The 22,886-nt window shown below is 39.3% G+C and overlaps 2 protein-coding genes across 2 annotated transcripts; both read left to right on the top strand.

Moving 5' to 3' along the window:
• Positions 1-1,082: 1,082 nt before the first annotated feature.
• LOC122319543 lies at positions 1,083-20,964 on the top strand. Its single transcript, XM_043206926.1, has 3 exons — positions 1,083-1,185; positions 1,985-2,188; positions 20,364-20,964. The coding sequence occupies exons 1-3, from the start codon at positions 1,083-1,085 to the stop codon at positions 20,504-20,506; spliced, it is 450 nt and encodes a 149-aa protein (XP_043062861.1). The 3' UTR covers positions 20,507-20,964.
• LOC120321067 (caltractin-like) lies at positions 16,795-17,801 on the top strand. Its single transcript, XM_039372387.2, has one exon. The coding sequence runs from the start codon at positions 16,810-16,812 to the stop codon at positions 17,356-17,358; it is 549 nt and encodes a 182-aa protein (XP_039228321.1). The 5' UTR covers positions 16,795-16,809; the 3' UTR covers positions 17,359-17,801.
• Positions 20,965-22,886: the final 1,922 nt, after the last annotated feature.

Genomic DNA, 22,886 nt, shown 5'->3' on the forward strand with positions numbered 1-22,886 from the left:
GCAAAGGGAAATCGTTATAACAGAGCACAACAGGGTCCACCGGGCAGCATAAGAAAATGTAAAGCACTAAAATGCTTCGGCTGGCAACAGAAACAACGTTAAATTGCAAGACCTGTTCAATGGCAAAATACAAACTTCATCCATCAAAACAAGCGGTAGCAGAAACACCGATACCGTCCTTTGTGGGGGAAACCCTACACATTGACATTTTTTCAACAGATGGAACTCTTTTTGTCACTTGCATTGATAAATTCTCGAAGTTTGCCGCGGTGCAAGCCATCGCATCGAGGGCTATTGTGGACGTAAAATCTCCCTTACTACACATAATAAACTTATTTCCAAAAATAAAAACAATCTATTGCGATAACGAGAGATCGTTAAACTCCGAAACCATTAAAACAATTCTGCTTAACCATTTCAATATTACCATTTCAAACGCTCCACCTCTACATAGCACCTCAAATGGTGAAGTAGAAAGGTTTCATAGTACCTTGGCAGAAATAGCCAGATGCTTGAAACTAGAAACAAACTTAGATGACACTACTGAATTAATTCTTTTTGCAACTAACAGATATAACAATTCGATCCACTCGGTAACCAACAAAAAACCCATAGAAATTATCCACGTAAGGCCCGCAGAATTCGAAAGTGAAATTAGCAAAAAGATTAAACAGCCTCAGGAAAAAACCCTTGACCAAGTAAATAAAAATAGGACTTATAAGGACTATCAAGTTGGTGAAAAGGTTTTCCTAAAGACAAACAAGCGTCTGGAAAACAAGCTTTCTCCACTATGTTCAGAGGAAACCGTCGAAGCAGACCTGGGGACCACGGTTTTAATAAAGGGGAGGGTGGTCCACAAGGACAACCTACGCTAACCATCTTCGCGAGATTCTGACCCCTTTTCCTATCCTTTTTATATTTCTTTTAGGTTACGTCATTATATCCTAGTTCTTATACTAACGATCGGTAGGACAAACGCGACGGTAAGACTTAACGACTATAGGAACGCGGACTACATCCCAATAGAAGACAATGAAATTGTCATCTGGGAATCGTACGAATACTTACAACATTCAACGAACATGACAATGTACGAAGACTACGCTGATCAGACAGAGACAATGACAAAGACATTTACAGACGACCACAGGACACCGGTAATCATGACGGACTTGATACACATTCGTTAGTACACACAAGTTAATAGCCACTCTAAAGACCAACCATAGGGCTGCTAGGAGTATCAACTTAATCGGAACGGCGTTTAAAGTTATTGCCGGTACCCCCCGACTTTAACGATTGGGAACAGATAAAATTTAATCAAGAACAGTTAGTAAAAACAGAGAAAGCCCAGACAGAATTAAATATTAAATTTCAAAATCGCCTAAGTGAACTCACAACTGCAATGAACCAAATACAAAAATTCGAACCAAATCAAGAAACTCACCTTTTAGAAATTATTTTAGCAAAAAATAGAATCGTTATCACAGACCTCGAAAATATTTTAATGGGCTTAACCCTAGCAAAATTAAATATTGTAAGTCCAGCGATTTTGGACAACTCCGATATTGGCGAATTCAAGGACAGACAGCTTATTGACGTTAGTTTAATAGAACTATTAGAAGTATCTAGCATAAGCGTTTTTCAAAATTTCGAAATCATACATTTTCTAATTAAACTCCCTAACCCTAAGGTTATATGTAAAAAAATTACTGTCTTTCCGGTCCAACGTAATAACAAGATCCCGAACTTCGAGGACGGAGACAGAGTGGCCGAATGCAAATCCCGGAACATCAACATCGGGTACTGCAGGACGACAGTCGGTGCCACCTTTTGCAAAGAACTGCAGAACGGCACTTGCGCTCAGCAGGTAATTTCCGGATCTATCGCGCATTGCTCCACACTACTCGGCCATGGCTGTTGTAAACGTCACGGCTCATCACAACTGATTAAGCCTCCCACTCCCTCATGAACTGAGTTTGAGGAATCTCCATCATATCGGGACCCTTAGGGAAAAAACTTACCTTGGGGTCCCTCCTCAACAACTCCTTCGCCGCCCTACTGCTCTGCTCTACCATTTCGTTTGGCTACCACCACCTGAGAGCCAAAAGCCGCGCAGAGCCAGGAGTTAACACCGACGTAGAGCAAGCGGGTCCCCGAGACGGTGACCACTTAAGAGAGGGAGGAGTTAACACAAGCAGTTCTCACGGAGTGAGACTGCCGAATTGCAAGCCGTGTCCGGTGGCCTGCACGCGCAGCGAAGAAATTGCTGATCGCGCATTCCAAGGACAATTGCCCGGATACAGGAGTGCTGACCTAGCGCTCAACGAACCGGAGGCCTGGAGTTGCAGCGAGCTTATATTTTTAATCAGTTATAAATCATACTCCGTGGCTTACGCCTCGTATTGTAAACCTACATAAAATATTAAGACCCTCGCCCTAACGGAAGAGTGGTAATAAATAAATCAACTTAAAACACCACGACTTATAATTTATATTATACATGAAAACAACTGGTGTGTTCATATAAAGAAAAATTATTTATTAAAAACAAGAGAGAACGCTATAGTCGAGCTCCCCGGCTATCTGATACCCGTTACTCAGCTAGTGGAAGTGCGAAGGACAGTCTTCAACACTGACGGTTTGTGGGCGTTAGAGTGGGCGTAGCAAAAAGTTTTTTGGCAAATCGATAGAAATTTACAAGACCAATACAAAAATTAATAATATCAAAACATTTTTAAAAGTGTGGGCGTGGCAGTATTGGGCGGTTTGTGGGCGTTAGAGTGGGCGTGGCAAAAAGTGTTTTTGCAAATCGTTAGAAATTTACAAGACCAATACAAAAATGAAAAAATATTAAAACATTTTTCAAAAGTGTGGGCATGGCAGTTTTGGGCGGTTTGTGGGTGTTAGAGTGGGCGTGGAACATGTCTCTGAAGTCTGTAAGCTTAATCTAAACTTTCTAGTATTTTATAGTTCCTGAGATCTCGACAGACGGACGGACAGACGGACATGGCCAGATCGACTCGGCTATTAATCCTGATAAAGAATACATATACTTTATATGGTTGGAAACGCTTCCTTCTGCCTGTTACATACTTTTCAACGAATCTAGTATACCCTTTAACTCTACGAGTAATGGGTATAAAAATATATTTTCCTTTTATAATCTTTATTTGATAAGTTTTCACCAGAGGTCAGTTATGAACTAATTTACAAATGTATTTTTTCGGCCCAGCAAACCTTTTACAGAGGAATAACATAAGCCTTTTAAGTTCTACTTAGCTTTATATGATATGTCAAGCTTATCGGATCGTTAAGCTCGTTACCGTTAAGCGGTTCGTATCTTGGGAGAATGTTATTTATGAGTCTTTTGAAGAGTAAAGCTTTCCAAAAGATCGGCTTTAGCTTTCTTATATGAAGAGTGAATATGTCGTATGAAGAAATGAATATGTCACTCCCCCACCTTTTAGATATTAGTTTGCCCTCAAGTGATTATTTCTGGATATAAATGTGGTACTGGATTTTCAATTTCAGCTATTTCTGTTTCTTTTTCTATATTTTTGTTAGTGGTTTTACTTGGTTTTAGGTAAGAGATAATAGTATTGTGTGGCGCTGTTTTACATTTCATATAAAAGAAAAATGTGTAAATTAAAACTAAAACAGATATGAAGATTATTAGTATGTTTCTGTAAATTGTGTTACTCTTATTGTTTAACAAAATCATTTCCTTAATTTCTATGTGTGGCATTCGTTCGATTTTTGTTACATTGTTCTTAGTAAATATTACATTTGTGTATTGTTGAATACTATTAGATATTGTAATTTGTTTTAATCCTGCTGTGCAGTTGGATATTTTTATAATTTTATTATTTTCAATATAAATCTCTTCACCGTTACAATTGTGATAAAGTTTTTCTCTTGTCATATTCCAGGTTTTAAGTATATTTGGTTTAATGTATTGAATATAGGATTGTTTACGATATTTTTGAAAAGTACAAGTTGGTGTTTCTTGTTTTATTATGTTAGCTATGCAATGGTCTTTAACAATATTCTTTGTTAGTGTATTTAGAACATAGTTGTTATGTGAGTAGAATTTGCCTTCAATATTTTCCTTAACAATTTGACCATTATTGTTGAGGTAAGGTGCAATTATGAAAGTTGGTCGTTCAATTGAATTCATAGGAATGTGGGACATAAGGAATATTTCATTAGTAGCTACGTTATACCAAGCGGAAGTTTTTTTGTTTATCAGATTTTTGTAATTAAATTTGCCAATATTGTCATGTTTTAGTAGTTTAGAATTAAATATTCCTAGTCGTGTTAGTTGTGAACCCATTTTAATGTCCTCGATATATTTGGTAAAATGTTCAATGTTAAATATTAATAAATTAATTTTTTGTCCTATTTTCAAAGAATTGGACTGGTTGTTAATTATTTTTATGCCATTATTGAGACTGTCAATAACGTGGTTAATGGTGCTGATCTGTACTGTGTCATAAGATAGAGTCGAAATATGTTGTCTGCCGTCTTCGTCTAGTGTGCCAAAAAGATATTTTAAAGTGGAACCTACAAAGTTAACCAGTCCTTGTTTGTTTCGTTTTGAGATGAGTATGCCATAAATTTCTCTTTCTATTTTCTCGGTTAAATATTTAATTTGTGTGACATTTTTAAATTCTTGACATTGTTTAATTATACTAATAAATGTTTCTTCAACTTCTCTAATATTTATTATGAGACAGTGATGCATAAAGGTGATGTGGATTTGTATTGTTTCAGATTTAAACAATATAAATCCTTTATGGTTTTTATTGGGTTGATTTCGATTGTTCCTGCTGTAGTTTGTGTCGCAGAACAAGTTATTATGGTGATTATGAGTCCGATGATTGGGAGGTGTCGGTTTGCTGCAAGTATTTTCTGTCATTAACTTTCTTTTTCTTTTTAAATTTGCTTTTATAATGAATAACGTTTTGACCTCTATTATTTTCGTTATAATGTTTTTCGTCTAATTGTTCTATTCTGCCTGTTTTTCTAAAGGGATTCTTTGATTTTGAGCGCGTTAAGGGTGCTTGTCTAAATTTTGTGTCGATTTCGAAATCCTGTCGTTTTTTGTTAAGATTATTGATTTTAATTTCTTTAATCATCTGGGTACCATAAGTAGGTCTCCTTAAAGAAGGATGTTAGCCGGTATCTGTCCGGTTGTGTTATATTTAGTCTTGTGGTTGTATATGTATACACTTCCATTCGTGTTTCTTTAATTTCTCTATTGTTTTCAGTACTGATAATTCTGATTTTTTTCATTTACGGTTTTATGAAGGCGTTCTATGTCTGCTATTTCTGTTTTACTTGTGGTAATATCTATTTGTATGTCTTCGTTGTTTAGCCAAATTTTTAAAGAAGTGCTTATAAACGCGGAGTCTTTGTCTGATTTAATTTTCTGTGGTTTTCCCATGTCGTTAAAAATTCTAGTAAGGGCTCGTTTTGCCTCTAACAAATCTCTACTGTTTTTTTTAATAAGTGAAGCAAATTTTGAATATACGTCTTTACAAGATAAATACTGTTCGTTGTCAATAGCATAAAAGTCAATAACATAAATTTGGCGTAGGTTATTTGTCTCTGGAGTTATTTCGAAAACTAGTTTTGTTAGTCTATGTTCTGTCTTTGCAAGGTTACAAATTTCACAATCAAGGATAATGTTTTGAATTAATTTATTAAAATCGGGAAAATAGTGAGTTTCTTTAAATAAGCGTATCATTTCTTCAATACCAGGGTGTAACAATTTAGAATGTTGAGTGATAATGAATTCTTTAAATTCAGGATAAGATTTTATGTCTTTTAACATTATGATACTTTTCAAAATTTTCACGTTACTATGTGGGTTAATGGTTTCTCGATATGCTTTTTGAAAAACTAAAAAGTCTTTATCGTTTTCCATGTAAATAACGCTGTTATTATTTAAGAAGTATTTAATAAGTATATCTTTTGCCTTTGTCAGGGTCATGTCAGTGAATTTGATGGTCAGTTTTATTTTGAAAAAGTATTTCGTTGTCTCTACTTGGTCTACGGTATCTTTTTTAAATTCAATTTGTCTTGCAAAATAGTTTATGGGTTTTTCTGTATTTCAATGTAGGTTTCGTTGCTTTGTGATGAACTTGTTGCTGCTGTTGAAATATTTATACCCGTTACTCGTAAAGTAAAAGGGTATACTAGATTCGTTGAAAAGTATGTAACAGGCAGAAGGAAGCGTTTCCAACCATATAAAGTATATATATTCTTGATCAGGGTCAATAGCCGAGTCGATTTGGCCATGTCCGTCTGTCCGTCCGTATGAACGTCGAGATCTCAGGAACTACTAAAGCTATAAAGTTGAGATTAAGCATACAAACTCTAGGGACATAGAAGCAGCGCAAGTTTGTCGATTCATGTTGCCACGCCCACTCTAAAGCCCACAAACCGCCCAAAACTGCCACGCCCACACTTTTGAAAAATGTTTTAAAATTTTTTCATTTTTGTATTAGTCTTGTAATTTTCTATCCACTTATCAAAAAACTTTTTGCCTTGCCCACTCTAACGCCCACAAACCGCCCAAAGCTGATACGCCCACACTTTTGAAAAATGTTTTGATATTTTTTCATTTTTATATTGGTCTTGTGAATTTCTATCGATTTGCCAAGAAACCTTCTGCCACGCCCACTATAACGCCTACAAACCGCCAAAAACTGTGTTTAAGACTCTCCTTTTCCCTTCCACTAGCTGAGTAACGGGTATCAGATAGTCGGGGAACTCGACTATAGCGTTCTCTCTTGTTTCATTTTTGTATTAGTCCTGTAAATTTCTATCGATTTGCCAAAAAACTTTTTGCCACGCCCACTCTAACGCCCACAAACCGCCAAAACTGTCAGTATTGAAGACTCTCTTTCGCACTTTCACTAGCTGAGTAACGGGTATCAGATAGTCGGGGAACTCGACTATAACGTTCTCTCTTGTTTTTTGTTCTTGTTCACAGACTGCTACAGTATGTCGAGACTTATGCCTTAAGTGAACTGCACTGTTTTAACTTTTTGTTGTTTTATACAATAGTAGCGGTCGCACTTTTGATTTTAGTGGGATACTGTTTTTCTTCACAGACTGCTACAGTTTATCGAGACTAATGTCTTAGTGAACTGCACTGTTTTAACTTTTTGTTGTTTTATACAATAGTAGCGGTCGCACTTTTGATTTTAGTGGGCTACTGTTTTAGTTCACAGACAGCTACAGTATGTCGAGACTAATGTCTTAGTGAACTGCACTGTACCCCTTTTAATTGTATTATACCTTAGTGGAGGTCTCACTTCACGAAGCGGTCCACAAAATTAGGTCTTTAAATTAACTCCGATCGCACAGGTTCTTGTGCGGATACCGATTTTAGTCACTTTAAACGAACCCAAATCACTTTGTTGCGGCCGATTCGCGGGTACAATCAGAAAAGGTTACTTGGTCGTACAAGTTTCCTCTTTTCACTAGATTGTCATAGGATAACGAGTTTACTAGGACTTTTTTCAGTATCCTACAGACTGCGCCAATAAACTTTTTTGGTGATTGATTTAATGAAAAAAAAAATATATATACCAGAGGTCAGTTCTGAACTAATTTACAAATGTATTTATTCGGTCCAGCAAAGCTTTTACAGAGGATTAGCATTAGCCTTTTAAGTTCTACTTAGCTTTATATGTCAAGCTTATGGGATCGATAAGCTCGTTACCGTTAAGCGGTTCGTATCTTGGATGTTGAATGTTATTTATGAATCTTTTGAAGAGTGAAGCTTTCCAAAAGATCGGCTTTAGCTATTTTATATGAAGGGTGAATATGTCACTATATATACTTTATATGGTCGGACACGCCTGTTACATACTTTTCAACGAATCTAGTATACTCTTTTACTCTACGAGTAACGGGTATAATAAAGAAATTTGCATTTCAATAAGTTTTCCATCTATTTCTATAAAAGCTACATGAAAAAGTTTGCCGATTTCGATTTAGATAAAACGAAAATCAAATAATGTTAAACCAAAATAAAAACGCCTAGACAAAGTAAAAAATTACCTTACTAGTAAAAAAACGCTATATCATTTAGCAAAAGCAACATCTAATAATTTAGTGTTTAAAGTGTTCACGATCCTTTTTGATACTTATTAGTTACCGTATCAACTCACGCAAGTATTTGATTGGCAAACAATTCATTTTAATTTTAGGAAAAATTTAGTTTTGGGCTATTTATTCTTTTAATTATTTTACCCGTTACTCGTATAGTAAACGGGTATACTAGATTCGTTGAAAAGTTTGTAACAGGTAGAAGGAAGCTTTTCCGACCATATAAGGTATATATATTATTGATCAGGATCAATAGCCGAGTCGATCTGTCCATGTTCGTCTGTCCGTCCGTATGAACGTCGAGATCTCAGGAAAATAAATATGAAGCATGCAGATTCCACATACATAGACGCAATGCAAGTTACTCACGCCCACAAACCACGCAAAAATGCCACTCCCACACTTTTGGAAAATGTTTTGATATTTTTTCATTCTTGTATTAGTCTTGCAAATTTCTATTGATTTGACAAAAAACTTTTTGCTACGCCCACTCCAACGCCCACAAACCAGCCAATACTGCCACGTATATTCTTGATCACGATCAATAGCCTAGTTGATTTGGCCATGTTCGTCTGTCCGTCCGTATGAACGTCGAGATCTCAGAAACTATAAAAGCTAAAAAGTTGAGATTAAGCATGCAGAGTCCAGAGACATAGACGCAGTGCAAGTTTGTTGATTCATGTTGCCACGCCCACTCTATTATAGTTTCTCAGACAAGCACATCAGATTTTCATTTCCTTAATTATATGTAGAAATCGCCTTGGCACACTTTAACCAGTGGTTACAATACTATGATCAAAAACAACGAAAGTATGTTAATTGTCTTTCATAAAATTTTTGATATAAAATATAATTTTACGGGCGTTCCGTTCCAACTTATATACCACCTTCTATAGAAAGAACACGTTTCATGAGGATAGTTCGAACTGCGAGAAACTAAGTTTTTGTAGAAACGGACAGATGGACAGAAAATATGGAAAAATCTACTCGACTGTCGATACTTATCAAAAATATATTGCAACGAACTGTTTTTATTGGTCTGCTCGCTACGAGATTCGTGCGGCTAGCTCAGCAAAGTTCGTGTGTTCTTCACACCAAATTTATATAAAACGTGATCACATGGTACCATTAACAACACTTAGCAATTCTCATTTTCTTGATCATTATTTGAATTCGACTTATTCCTCCGTCGTGGAAGTAATCGCTCGACTGGTACTGCCGCGACCACGCTTAGGTAAGCGTCACCGTTCTCAGACTAGGGTAAACAGGATCTGGGCTCTCAAGGCAAACGCCTTGCTAGCCGCAACCTTCTGTCCCTTGCTCTGTACCGGGCGGTCCTGCCCGATGCCTGTTCAGCGCAATCGCCCGTTTTACGCCGCAGTCCCTGTAGCAAGACGCCCAGTAAAAGACGAACATTTCCTTACCCTTTCCTCAAGCTGGTGCGGACTGACCTTTATGGTCTGCTCGGCGGTTTCGTTTCTGCTGTCTTGCCGCTCTTGTCGTCCAGATTGTGTGAACCGCGTTGCTGGGTGCCATAAGACAACCGCCTGGTGAAACAACAACACGTCCACGCCACGTCTGCTCCCACTTTTCGCCGGTACCACGCCTACTCGGTTCTCTCGGACGCACCAAGTAATCGCCTGGATCTGCGACACAGTCGACCGGGTCTTCACCACAATTCCCGCAGCTCACTTGGATCCTTGTTAGGTTTAAGCCCGCCTGTTAAACGCTTTCGGACTCGCAGAAATAACACCAGGGTCTGATCTCGATAACCGTGCTTCGTCTACTGCTACCTCAATGCGAAGACTTTCCTTGTCCCGAACGTCTCGACGTAGCGATCTTTCTCCTTGCTGACTATCCTGGCTGTAGCTCCCTTGATGTTCACGTTGACTGTCTAGCTTCCGGCGTTCGGCCTGCTTATAGAGGCCTCCTTTAATGGTTATTTCTTTATGTCTCCAGTCTTTGAATCCAAAGTACTTGGTTTTATTGTTGGCCTCAGCCAAAGTCCAGCCATGTACCGTTGCTTTCTTCGTGTAACGTCGACGCTTACTGTTTTGTTCCAGTCCTGCTCCTGTTCGTGCCGTCTCACTCTCGTTCTCCATATATCTCCATACCCTATTTCTCCAATCTTTCTACAGGTTCCGTTTCAACAACTCTCTACGGATTCCGTTTCTTCAAAGTCTCTACGGATATCGTTTCTCTAAACTCTCTTTACTGCCGTTACTACGCTTACCAGCCCTCCTTTAGCTGTCGACTTCTGCATTTGTGCAGAGTTTCAACTCCTCACATTTCCCCCTTTCTTCGAGAAACAATAAACTCGTGCTTGCCGTCCTTATTGAACACTCCTGAGATCCCGTAGGCGCTCACAGCTCTGTCTTGAGTTCCACAGCACCGATCTCCTCTCAGCGCACTGTTCCATTCATTCATTCCGTATTCCGTTCTTCTGTCATTTGGTCACACTACCTTCTGTCGATCGATTGTTGCCACCTCTCGATAACTTTCGTTGGTGCGGTGTTGCCACTCGATGACCTTACTAATTTCGCAATGTGATCCGTCATGTGCCGATAGTTCCTATATTTTTAGGACGCAGTATTCCGATTGCGTGCGGCGTATCTATTGAAACGGTTGACTGGCCCCGTCCATTCTCGGGTACTGTTGGCTCTACTTCATTCTCTCTCTGTTTCCTCCCGTCGGATCCGCATCCTCGTTCTGGCCATCATCCTCACCTTGATCCTGTGGCTTTATGTCGCTGATGTGTACCGTGCGTTCCTTTTAGTCCTTCCGGTGGCGAATCTTACGGATCACTGGCGATGCAGAATCCACAATCTGGTACGGTCCATACAACCTTAGAGCCAGTTTGGCCGCAAATCCATGGGACGCTTTCAACAAATGGTGATCGTTGGCCGACAGCACGTTGCCAATCCTTGACATCCATTACTTTCTTCGTATGTTCTAGTGTTTTTTACTGGTCTTGGGACACTATGCCGGTGTTTCCGCACTATCTCAAAGATCTCCTTCATCTTCTCCGCGTTTCTTACCGGCGAATCTGGTTGCCTTCGTGTACCTAGCGTTTCTCTGTCGTATAGTGCGCCCGGTAGCCTCGGCTCGCGGTCTTGTGTGAAAAACGCTGAAGAGTTGCTCGTAGACAGCCAGCATAAATTCGGGCCATCTTTCATTACAATTCCTTTGGTTCTGCCAAGCGAACTGTGATATCATTGTCTTTACAATGCGGTTCGCTCTCTCCGTCGGATGGTGCAGTAAACTGCTGCCTTGTCCCCAAGCTGTTGTGGAACTTCTTGAACGCCCGGCTCGTAAACTGCACGCCGTTGTCCGTAATCACCTCTATCGGGATTTCAAACCTCGCGAATATGCGTTCCCTAAACATTTTCGTTCCCTGCTCTATGCGGAATCTGCTTGTAAAGGGTGCTGCTTTCCCATACATAGTCTGGGAACTTCTAAGGATGTGCCATTATTTTCTCTCGCTTCTCCGTGATCTAGTTGCACTCTGCTTTAATCTCTCTATACTTCTTCGCAGTGTCTGTGGTGTCGTGGCCACCGATTCTGGTAGTGCCTCTAACGCCCATCCTGCAATTTCTCCCGAAGGGCTTTCTATGTTGCCACTGCCACTTCGGTCCCATGTGATCCGTCCCTACCTCGAAGTGGTAGCCCTTCAGGTATGGCTTGAATTTCGGAATTGCCAAGCACTTCTCCGTTGCTCAGTAGTTCTTCTAGAAATATAATGTCACCAAAAGAACAATTGCGTTTGAATAATGTTCCATTAACTTTACTGCCTTTAACTGATCTAAATCTATTTCATTAGAATATAAAATAGTCATTTCGAAACGTGTTATAATATTTTTGCCTCTTTTTAACATACACTTATGTCTGTCTATTTTGAGAACAATATATTTTTTGCCATCAATGTTATTGACTACCTGATAGGTATTGAGTATTTATATATTTTCTTCGTTCTTTTTTGGTTCTTGCAATTTTGTACCTACGCAGGTATTTTTCTGTAGTAGACTTATTACTTCCGCCACTGGTAGCTATTGACCGTTATGGTCTTGAGATAGTGCCGCTCTATATGCCTGTTTACTAGCATCTATGGTTATGCAAAATTGTTTGGTGAAATCTGGGTACTGAAGAAGTGTAGGTTTCATTATTTCCCTTTTAAGATATTCGAATGCTTCAATGCGTTCGTTTATCCATTCAAATAGAACATTCTTTTTACAAATTCTCGTTAAGTGGGGTGATTTCTCAGAGAAGTTCTTAATAAATCTTCTGTAATAATTGCAAAATGCTACGAATTGTCTAGCTTGGTCTTCACTGTGGGGGGGTAATTTTTTACCCCCTTTGTCAGTACATTTGTGACCTAAATAAGTAACATCTTTCATAAAGAAAATGAATTTTTTTTTGGATGTTGATTTTAATTAAGTTGTTTATATAATTTGAACCCATTTTAAAACCAAATGGTAATCGCGGCCAAACTGGCTCTAAGGTTGGATGGACCGTACCAGATTGTGGATTCTGCATCGCCAGTGATCCGTAAGATTCGCCACCGGAAGGACTAAAAGGAACGCACGGTACACATCAGCGACATAAAGCCACAGGATCAGGGTGAGGATGATGGCGAGAACGAGGATGCGGATCCGACGGGAGGAAACAGAGAGAGTATGAAGTAGAGCCAACAGTACCCGAGAATGGACGGGGCAACAATCGATCGACAGAAGGTAGTGTGACCAAATGACAGAAGAACAGGAATACGGCATGCTGAAAGAAAAGAGAAGCAAGAAGTGGCTTCACGACGGAAAACTTCAAATGATTGAATGGAACAGTGCGCTGAGAGGAGATCGGTGCTGTGGAACTCAAGACAGAGCTGTGAGCGCCTACGGGATCTCAGGAGTGTTCAATGAGGACTGCAAGCACGAGTTTATTGTTTCTCGAAGAAAAGGGGAAATATGAGGAGTTGAAACTCTGCACAAATGCAGAATCGACTGCTAAAGGAGGGCTGGTAAGCAGTTACGCAACAAATCAAAGCGTAGTAACGGCAATGCAAAACCGAGGAGTAGCAAAAAGAGAGTTTAGAGAAACGATATTCGTAGAAACTTTGAAGACACGGAATCCGTAGAGAGTTGTAGAAACGGAACCTGTAGAAAGATTGGAGAAATAGGGTATGGAGAAATATGGAGAGCGAGAGTGAAACGGCACGAACAGGAGCAGGACTGGAACAAAACAGTAAGCGTCGATGTTACAGGTTAAGGAAAGCAACGGTACATGGCTGGACTTTGGCTGAGGCCAAACCAAGTACTTTGGATTCAAAGACTGGAGACATTAAGAAATAACCATTAAAGGAGGCCTCTATAAGCAGGCCGAACGCCGGAAGCTAGACAGTCAACGTGAACATCAAGGGAGCTACAGCCAGGATAGTCAGCAAGGAGAAAGATCGCTACGTCGAGACGTTCGCGACAAGGAAAGTCTCCGCCTTGAGGTAGCAGTAGGCGAAGCACGGTTAATTAAGGCTACTTGCTACCCCGCGAATCAAGAACAGCCCCTGGCGTTATTTCGGCGAGTCCGAAAGCGTTTAACAGGCGGGCCCAAACCTAAAAAGAATCCAGGTAAGCTGCGGGAATTGTGGTGAAGAGCCGGTCGAGAAAAGAAAAGGGCAATAAAATTAAAAAAAATTTAAAAATACCGCTATTAAACAAGGGTACTAAAAGGGATATGTTCATGCTGAACAGCTGAGTCCGGTATCCCGCCAGCAGAGCATCGCTGTTGGTGGAATGTACTTTTTGACCCGTTTAGGAATTGGGGCACGAAGCCGCCATATCCATGTTTGGAAATTACTTTTGAAATAAAACCCCGAACGAGAAGGACGAACCCCAACACCTGTTTTCATTATTTCTGGGAATATTTGGGACACACAGCTTTTCCGGCCCACCACGTCAACATTTTGGTTCTTCGCCCGAGATCTTCCAGCGCCTTTGCCGAGATAAGTACGGTTTCAAATTCCCAACCGTACATATATGTACATATATACATACGCATATATATTGCTGCGATCAAAATCTACTCACTATCAACTAGTGGCCACCTGCGCAATAATATATGTACGTGTGTATATGCTGTATGCATCCACTCCCATTTGTGTTTCGTCCAAACAACTCAACTTCCCAATAAAAACACATAATTCAGATCCGCCACAGATCCACATACACATAAACATACAGACATTTCATGTATGGTGGGCATAATCTATGAACATACATATGTCCATTGCATCTGCATACATTGCGGACATGGCACATACGCAACGTCGTACATCTGCATGGTCATAGGGTGTTTCATCAATCGCCAAAACATTCAATTGACAAAGTGAAAAGGGATCAGGCATTAATTTCATCCAACATATGTACATACATATTTATGTTATTGTTTATTTTCACATACACGAAAGCTCCCACACACACGACAGAGCAGAGACGATTTGTTGGACCGGCAGATAAGAACCGGCTGCAGCCAACACTAGCGACGAACACATCCAAAAACACAACAACTTCTAGTTTCCAATAGAAAGTGTCAATGTGTGTTTTGTTTCTTTAATACTCTTTTTGAACTCCGTTCTTGATTTTATTCCTTTTATTCTTTTTTTTATATTATTTTTTCGCTCAATACAGCGACCCCATTGGTCTTTTTTTGTTCCAATTATCACATATTTTTATGCGTAGTCCTGCGCCCCCACATCCTGTCTAAATTGATCCGATAATTTGGTTCTTAAATTACTTCTGTGCTCTTTACCGAGCGACTCTGTATAACTCCAAATCAACGTTCGCTAACAATCGATAACAACGTTTATTCCTGTATAACTCCAAATCAACAAACCTTAGCTTTCGATTAATTTTGGGTGTCCGCTTTATCCAGCTACTCCAGTTATTTTTTCCCAATACGGAACTTTCCGATTGATCCAACTGGTTGCACGCTTATCCAGCGTCCCAATTTATAAGTTGTTTCGATCTTGGTTGCACGCTTTATCCAGCGTCCCAATATATAAGTTGTTTCGATCTTGGTTGCACGCTTTATCCAGCGTCCCAAATACAATAAGTTAAATCGATCCAATTGGTTGCACGCTTTATCCCGCGTCCTCGTATATGTCCAAGTGGACAGACTGTTTCGCCCCCGCACGGTTTTCGGCTCCTCCGAGAGCTTAATATGCCAATTGGTCACGGTGAGGAGGTAAAAACCCGTTTGACTGTCTCTAAAACGTCTCAACGATTTAGAGCCAAGAGCGAGTCCTCTGTGCCTTCAAAAGCCCAGATCCCACTCGAAGCAAAAGTCCATTGACAACTCCACTAAAATCCACGAGCACGTCGCTCCAAGTTCCACAGTCAGCACCGAACACGAAACCTGCGAATTCAGACTTTTCACCCCAAGTCACTAGAGCAACCGCAAAAATGGCGCAAGCTGAGGCAAACAGGGCCTTGATGAAATTCATGACCATAACCGATAGAGTAGGTGAGTTCGAGGCCAGAGTCAACACCCCAGCAGACACAAGTCCGTCAATCCACACAAGTAGTGTGCGACTCGAGCAGATCAGAACCCTATGGGACAAGGAGGAGAAGGAATACGAGGCGTGCTCCAAAATACTGTCCGGTCTGGGATTCACAGACACGTTAACAGTCATGCAGTCCAAGTATGATTACTGTTATGCCGTTTACGAGCGGTGCGCAGCGAGCCTCAACGAGATCATTGAAGAAGGTTCACGCTCGCAACATTCCGTTCAGGCCTCCATTCCGGCATTTCCTCAGGGAGGGTGTCGCTTACCCCCAGTCGAGTGCGACAGTTTCAGTGGGGACTATGTTCACTGGCCCACGTTTCGGGACCTTTTCTTCCATCTTCCATCTCAATGCTAAAACTAGTGGTGAGGCTAAATCCATTGTGGTCTTATCACCCTTAACTAATGATGGTTTCGAATCAGCATGGAGAAACTTGCAGAATTTTTTGGGAAACAAGAGGCTGCTGGTCAACAGTCAGCTTAAGATTTTGTTTAATTTACCTTTTGTTGCCCTTGAATGTGGTAAATCCTTGAAACAGTTAGAGAAAACAATTCAAGGTTGTTTAACAGCTTTGAAAATAGCAATAATCGACACCTCTAACTGGGATTGCCTGCTCGTTTTTCTGTGCTCTGCCAAGTTGCCAAAGCTAACTCTGTCCCTATGGGAACAATCCCTTATGAGTAAGACAGATATTCCACTTTGGGCTGAATTCCAGGCTTTCTTACAAGATCGTCATCGAATGCTCGAGGCGATTGAAGATTTTAAGCCAAACGCTCAATCCAGAGCACTGCGAACTGACAGTAGCTCGCGGGCGATCCAGACCTTTGAGAATAGAGTGACGGTAACTCCACAATCCTGTAAACTTTGTTCGCAAGAGAAACATGTCCGTTGTTCTTACGAATGCCAGTCGGAGAGCGGGAGAAATATATAAAACATCAGAAGTTGTGTTTAAACTGTTTTGCCAGAACGCATCTTCTTAGAGATTGCACTAGCACGCATAATTGCAATACTTGCAGAGGACGCCACAACACTCTCCTGCACCGAAATGGCACTCCACCAGTCCAGGCAGCGGTCAATCCTGACCACCAGCCCGCCATACTTATATATTTCCTTAGGTTAAGCCAATCAAATCATGGAGCATGTTTCTACTGCGTCTGGCAACGCCAACCCTGCTACAGTTTCTGCCAAAAGGGGGACGCAACAAGGTCGCAAAAAGTCTGGGCCCAAATTCGAACTATCTGATGCCCAAAAATCCGACATTAAGGAGGCCTTTGATCTATTTGACAACGAAGGCACGGGCTACATTGAGGTAAAGGAACTTAAGGTGGCGATTAGGGCTTTGGGATTCGAACCAAAAAAAGAGGAGATTAAAAGGATGATATCCGACATTGACAAGGATTGCAGCGGATGTATTGCGTTCAACGTCTTTCTGCAACTAATGACTATAAAGATGGCGGAAAAAGATACTAAGGAAGAAATACTTAAAGCTTTTCGGCTTTTCGATGATGACGAGACTGGAAAAATCTCCTTTAGAAATCTAAAGAGGGTGGCTCGCGAACTTGGTGAAACACTGACCGACGAGGAACTACGAGAGATGATAGACGAAGCCGATTTGGACAATGACGGAGAGGTAAATCAAGAAGAATTTCTGCGAATCATGAAGAAGACCAGTTTGTATTAAAAAGCTATGTCTTAGCTATATTTAAATATATATTGCGTGTTTTCCTGCCCATGAAACATTCAAGACATGTGAAGGTACACTTTTAACAACAAAGGATCATTCTCAAAATATTTTGCAGTATTAGTCATTAATTATAAATGAGTAAGTTTAATAGATATTTTATAATTATACATATGAATATAACAGCAAAAAAATTTGTCATACTACTTCATCCCTAGGCATAAAGAAACGCAGCAAAATCAAATCACCTGTGCAAACATTTCTAAAAGCAAATTCCATGACGATAAATAGTAACATTTACAATAAAATGTATAACAAATAATTTTTAATTTCCATTTGTTATTTCGGTACAACGCTAGTTTTTTACAGTTTTATGCTAAAATCGAAAATAAGTGTGCCACTTAAGTCTTGATAAACCAGCTGATTTAAATTTCTGATCGAAACAAATTTTTTATTTTATTTATTATTTATTTATTTATTATTATTATTAAGAAAAAAATAATGACGTGTTGTTGGACATTTTTACCTTAAGAACTAAAAAGAAACTTTAATTTGGTTGACTTAAGAACTACAACAAACTTATTTAACATGCTTTTTTGGTACCACAAAAGTCAAAATGCAGTTAACTTATCCCGGTTTATTTATGTGATCCTTTTTGACTTTTTAAGGGGACTTTTCTCCGTTTGCTTTATGTTACATTTTTTTGTATTGCTGAATATTTCTTAATCACAAACTTTGACAAAATGACGCGTAAGGAGCTGCTCACGCTGTAAGAATGAAAAATAATTTAAACTTACATGTTAAAGAAAGAAAAACATGCCGAAATCGCAAAAATTATATCCAGAATCCGATCAACTAGTCAACATCTAATTGGACGTTTCAAAGATGGTCGTTTTGAAAATAAAAAAATAAATGACCGTATAGTTGATAAGATCTGCTTTAAACTGAAAAGTTTGGCGAGAACCTAAAAACGCCTATAAGCCATAAGGCGTCAGAAACCTGCAATTTATTTATGGACCACAAAATGTGCATTGAGATCCTTAAGAGAACTCTAAAGCAATGCGCAGATCGTCTTGGAATTGGGTCGTAATTTTACTTTTATCATAATAATGACCGAAAGCACACGTCTTTAAAAACGCACCTACTACAACATTAATCAAGTTTTGAAAACACCCCCGTAGACTTCCGATCTAATTCCCAGTGAGCATTTGAAATAAATTTGAGCATTACTTAAGGGAGAAGGAAATAGGAAGCTAATCAGATTTAAAAGCGGCCCTATGTAAGAAGTGGGTGGAACTGGACCAATTCTATTTGGAAACTTAAGTTTCTTCAATGCCAAGATGACTTAATGAAGTCATCAAGATAAAGGTATATACGACAAAATATTAATTTTTTGTTATAACTAACCTAATACAATTTTTATGGCACGCCGAGAGAGCGTGTTTAATAAATTTTTTGTAGTTCTTTATAAAACCAAATGGAATTTTTTTTTAAACATTGTTTACATAAATATGTTTAACAACACGCCATTAATTTTTTTTAAGTTAATAAATATATAAGTTTTTTCGATTTTAAGTTTAAATAAGGTGGTGTATAAAGACTAAAGTGGCACATTGTAAGTATGTAATTTATAAAATTTTTAAGTTGGTAAGAAAAATCTTAAGAAATCGTAAGCAAAACAATAAAGACAAAACAACATGTAATAGAATCTTATCAATTTTTAATCCGATTTTAAAAAGATTATTACGTAAACCGATATGTTATTAAATTCGATAAATTAAATCGTATGCTAGTTTTAAATATTTTATTTTACATATGGAATGTATTAGGAATTGTTTTTCGCAAAAATATGTACAACTAGTTTTATTAATAAATGAAAGCTTACGCAAATTATTAAAGTTATCTTATCTTATCTAATATATACCTAAGCGAGCGTTTTTATAACAATTCATTATAAAATAAGACGGGAAGCTGGCATCGGCAACCCAAACCCTACTTTTCCTTGTACAAGATACACACTGCTATTTTAATGAACAGCCAAAGACTGGCGCATCTAGCAAAAAGAGTTGTTCATTTGCTTAAATTTGACAAATCTAACGGGATTTTTTTGTTTTTTCCTTATACACATTCCATTCTACAACAACAACGCGTAGATGTTGTAATAATCATAACAGAACTTGAAAAAAAATAACATTACTCGATTGCATTTCTCGCACTGCCATTTTTGTGAACACAGCTGTATATATTATAAAATATTTATATATATTATACATTATACATGAAAACAACTGGTGTGTTCATATTAAGAACAAGAGAGAACGCTATAGTCGAGTTTCTGATACCCGTTAATCAGCTAGTGGAAGTACGAAGGAGAGTCTTCCACACTGACAGTTTTTGGTGGTTTGTGGGCGTGGCAAAAAGTTGTTTGGCAAATCGATAGAGATTTACAAAACTAATACAAAAATGAAAAAATATAAAAACATTTTTCAAAAGTGTGGGCCTGGCAGCTTTGTGCGGTTTCTGGGCGTTAGAGTGGGCGTGGCAAAAAGTTTTTTTGGCAAATCGATAGAAATTTATACGACTAATACAGAAATGAAAAAATATTAAAACATTTTTCAAAATTGTGGGCGTGGCAGTTTTTGGCGGTTTGTGGGCGTTAGAGTGGGCGGGGCAACATGAATCAACAAACATGCGTCTATGTCTCTGGAGTCTGTATGCCTAATCTCAACTTTCTAGTTTTTATAGTTCCTGAGATCTCGACGTTCATACGGACAGACAGACGGACATGGCCAGATCGACTCGACTATTGATCCTGATCAAGAATATATATACTTTATATGGTCGGAAACGCTTCCTTCTGCCTGTTACATACTTTTCAACGCATCTAGTATACCCTTTTACTCTACGAGTAACGGGTATAAAAATTACTCGATTGCATTTCTCGCACTGCTATTTTTGTGAACACAACTGTATATGTTATACAATAATTATATATATTATATAAGTTAACACAAGCAGTTCTCACGGAGTGAGACTGCCGAATTGCAAGCCGTATCCGGTGGCCTGCACGCGCAGCGAAGAAATTGCTGATCGCGCATTCCAAGGACAATTGCCCGGAGTCCGCCCGAAACACTCGCGGAGCGGGTGATCGGCCGGATAGAGGAGTGCTGACCTAGCGCTCTGCCAATAGCGCTGCAACGAACCGGAGGCCTGGAGTTGCAGCGAGTTTAGGTTTTTAATCAGTTATAAATCATACTCCGTGGCTTACGCCTCGTATTATAAACCTACATAAAATATATTTAGACCCTCGCCCTAACGGGAGAGTGGTAATAAATAAATCAACTTAAAACGACTTATAATTGTCGCCCAACGGCACGAACCCGCCGAGAAGGTCTAATTGGGGATATAAAAAACCTCAAAGTGCAAAATCTAAAACAAAGCTCTTAACAGAGTTGGACAAATTGATAATAAAAAAACTGAAACGGGAAGAATTTCCCTAAAGCAACGAAAGCGGCAGCGACGACAGCGGCAGCGACGACAGCGACAGCGACGACAGCGACAGCGACGACAGTACCTGTGGCAAAAAGCCGTCGGCAAATCACAAAACTCAAAAATTAAATTAGGAACATGTGAGTAGGCTCTTTGTTCTAAGTTTTCGCCAATCAAAACATATCCAGTGAATAAATATTTTTTGTTTAAAAAAAGTAAAAAATACTGAAAAAAATGAAAATAAATATTATTAAAATTTTTTTTTCGTCTGTGTTTCAAATAAAAGGCAACCGATTCGATATGAAATAAATAATAATCAACAAATTTTTTGCTTGTGTTTCAAATAAAAGGCAACCGATTCGATATGAAATAAATAATAGTCAACAAATTTTTTTGCTTGTGTTTCAACTAAAAGGCAACTGGTTTAATACGTATTACAAATATTTTGCAAATGTTCTATAGAGTTCTTGATCGAATTTTATAATACCCAATTTTTTATTATTCGGACCCATGTCGCCGACACTGAAAACAACATATTCTCCAATATTTTTTTTAATTCATAACACAACAATTTTTTTTTTGTTTAGTTCTGACATATGTATAGAAATACCGATACCGTCGAATCAGACGACGAAGTTTTAGAGGAATACAGGAAACTTTTAGAAACAAGGGTCATAACGCAAACGCCAGTGAAAAATCAAACCCAACCGTCAAGCAGTAGGGCACCTCTCATTCGAGACAGCGTTCTCGACCTTGAAAATCAAAAAACCCAACAGGCAGCCGAGATGCAGGCAGATCAAATTGCGAGTATGGGGGCCGCCATAGCCGGTGCACTCCAGAGGCAAAAAAATTTTCGAAGCAAAATTATCAAAGATTATGAGGGAGCTAAGCTTACTCAAGCGTAAAACCCCAAGTATCCAGACATTCCAAGAGATCGAGTATAAACCAGAAGAGGTTCTGTGTAATGAGCCCCTCAATATGGTAAGTCTGTTCCAGAATTCGACGGAAAACAAGAAAATTACGTCTCCTGGAGACAGGCTGCTACCGCGGCTTACAAGATATTTGCGACCTACCCGGGTAGCAGTCGGCATTACCAGGCCGTAGGTATTTTAAAGAATAAAGTCAGAGGCCCAGCAGCAGCTGTATTAGCCTCGTTCAACACTCCTTTAAATTCTCACGCCATATTGGCGCGTCTCGATTTTACATATGCGGACAATACTCCGACACATGTGATCAAGCAGGAGTTAAGCCTATCAAGACAGGGAGAATTACCCCTGCTTAAATACTACAACGAGATAGAAAGGAAGCTAACGCTCCTCACTAATAAAACGATTATGACCCATGACGAAGCCGCAGCGGCGTTCCTCAATGAGCAGCACAGAGAGACGCTTTACACGCGTTTGTATCTGGGCTAAATTAAAAATTGCCGTTTTTCCGGCACAACCTCGAGACTTACCCTCAGCTTTGGCGTTAGCCCAAGAAGCTGAGTCGAGTAATGAGAGAAGTGTATTTGCGGCCACCTTCGCCCGGCACAATGAAGAAAAAACCTATAGGTCAAACAACTAGCAAAAAGCGGGTTGGAATAATTCATACTACGAGCAAAATCAAAATTTGGGGGCAATAAAAAAGAACCCTCATTTTGTCAGAACTCCAAATGGAGCAAACCAAGGTGGTTCCTTTAAACAAAGGCCAACCAACAGCGCAGGGAATGGCCAAGGCCAACCAGCGCAAGAAACGATGGAGGTCGACACCTCCTCCCGATTCAAGCAACCCACGGCAGAGGCCAGTCGTCTCGGTCCCGCCAAAAAGTTAACTTTATGCCGGAAGAAATATCCGATGAAGAAGATTATGACACCGTTGCTCAAGCAAGTGCCATAGAAATAGAGGACGATCTGGATGCAGAAGACTCCTGCAATTTTTTAGGGTAAAATCCCTGCTCCCCTACATTACTCGTAAGGTAGCAGGAGGAGAGATAAAATTACTAGATACAGGTACCTCTAAGAAAGCCGTCGTGGCAGCGGAGAATCCCTTTACAGTAA

This window comes from Drosophila yakuba, chromosome 2R, assembly GCF_016746365.2.
Source record: "Drosophila yakuba strain Tai18E2 chromosome 2R, Prin_Dyak_Tai18E2_2.1, whole genome shotgun sequence".
Taxonomy (NCBI): Eukaryota; Metazoa; Arthropoda; class Insecta; order Diptera; family Drosophilidae; genus Drosophila; species Drosophila yakuba.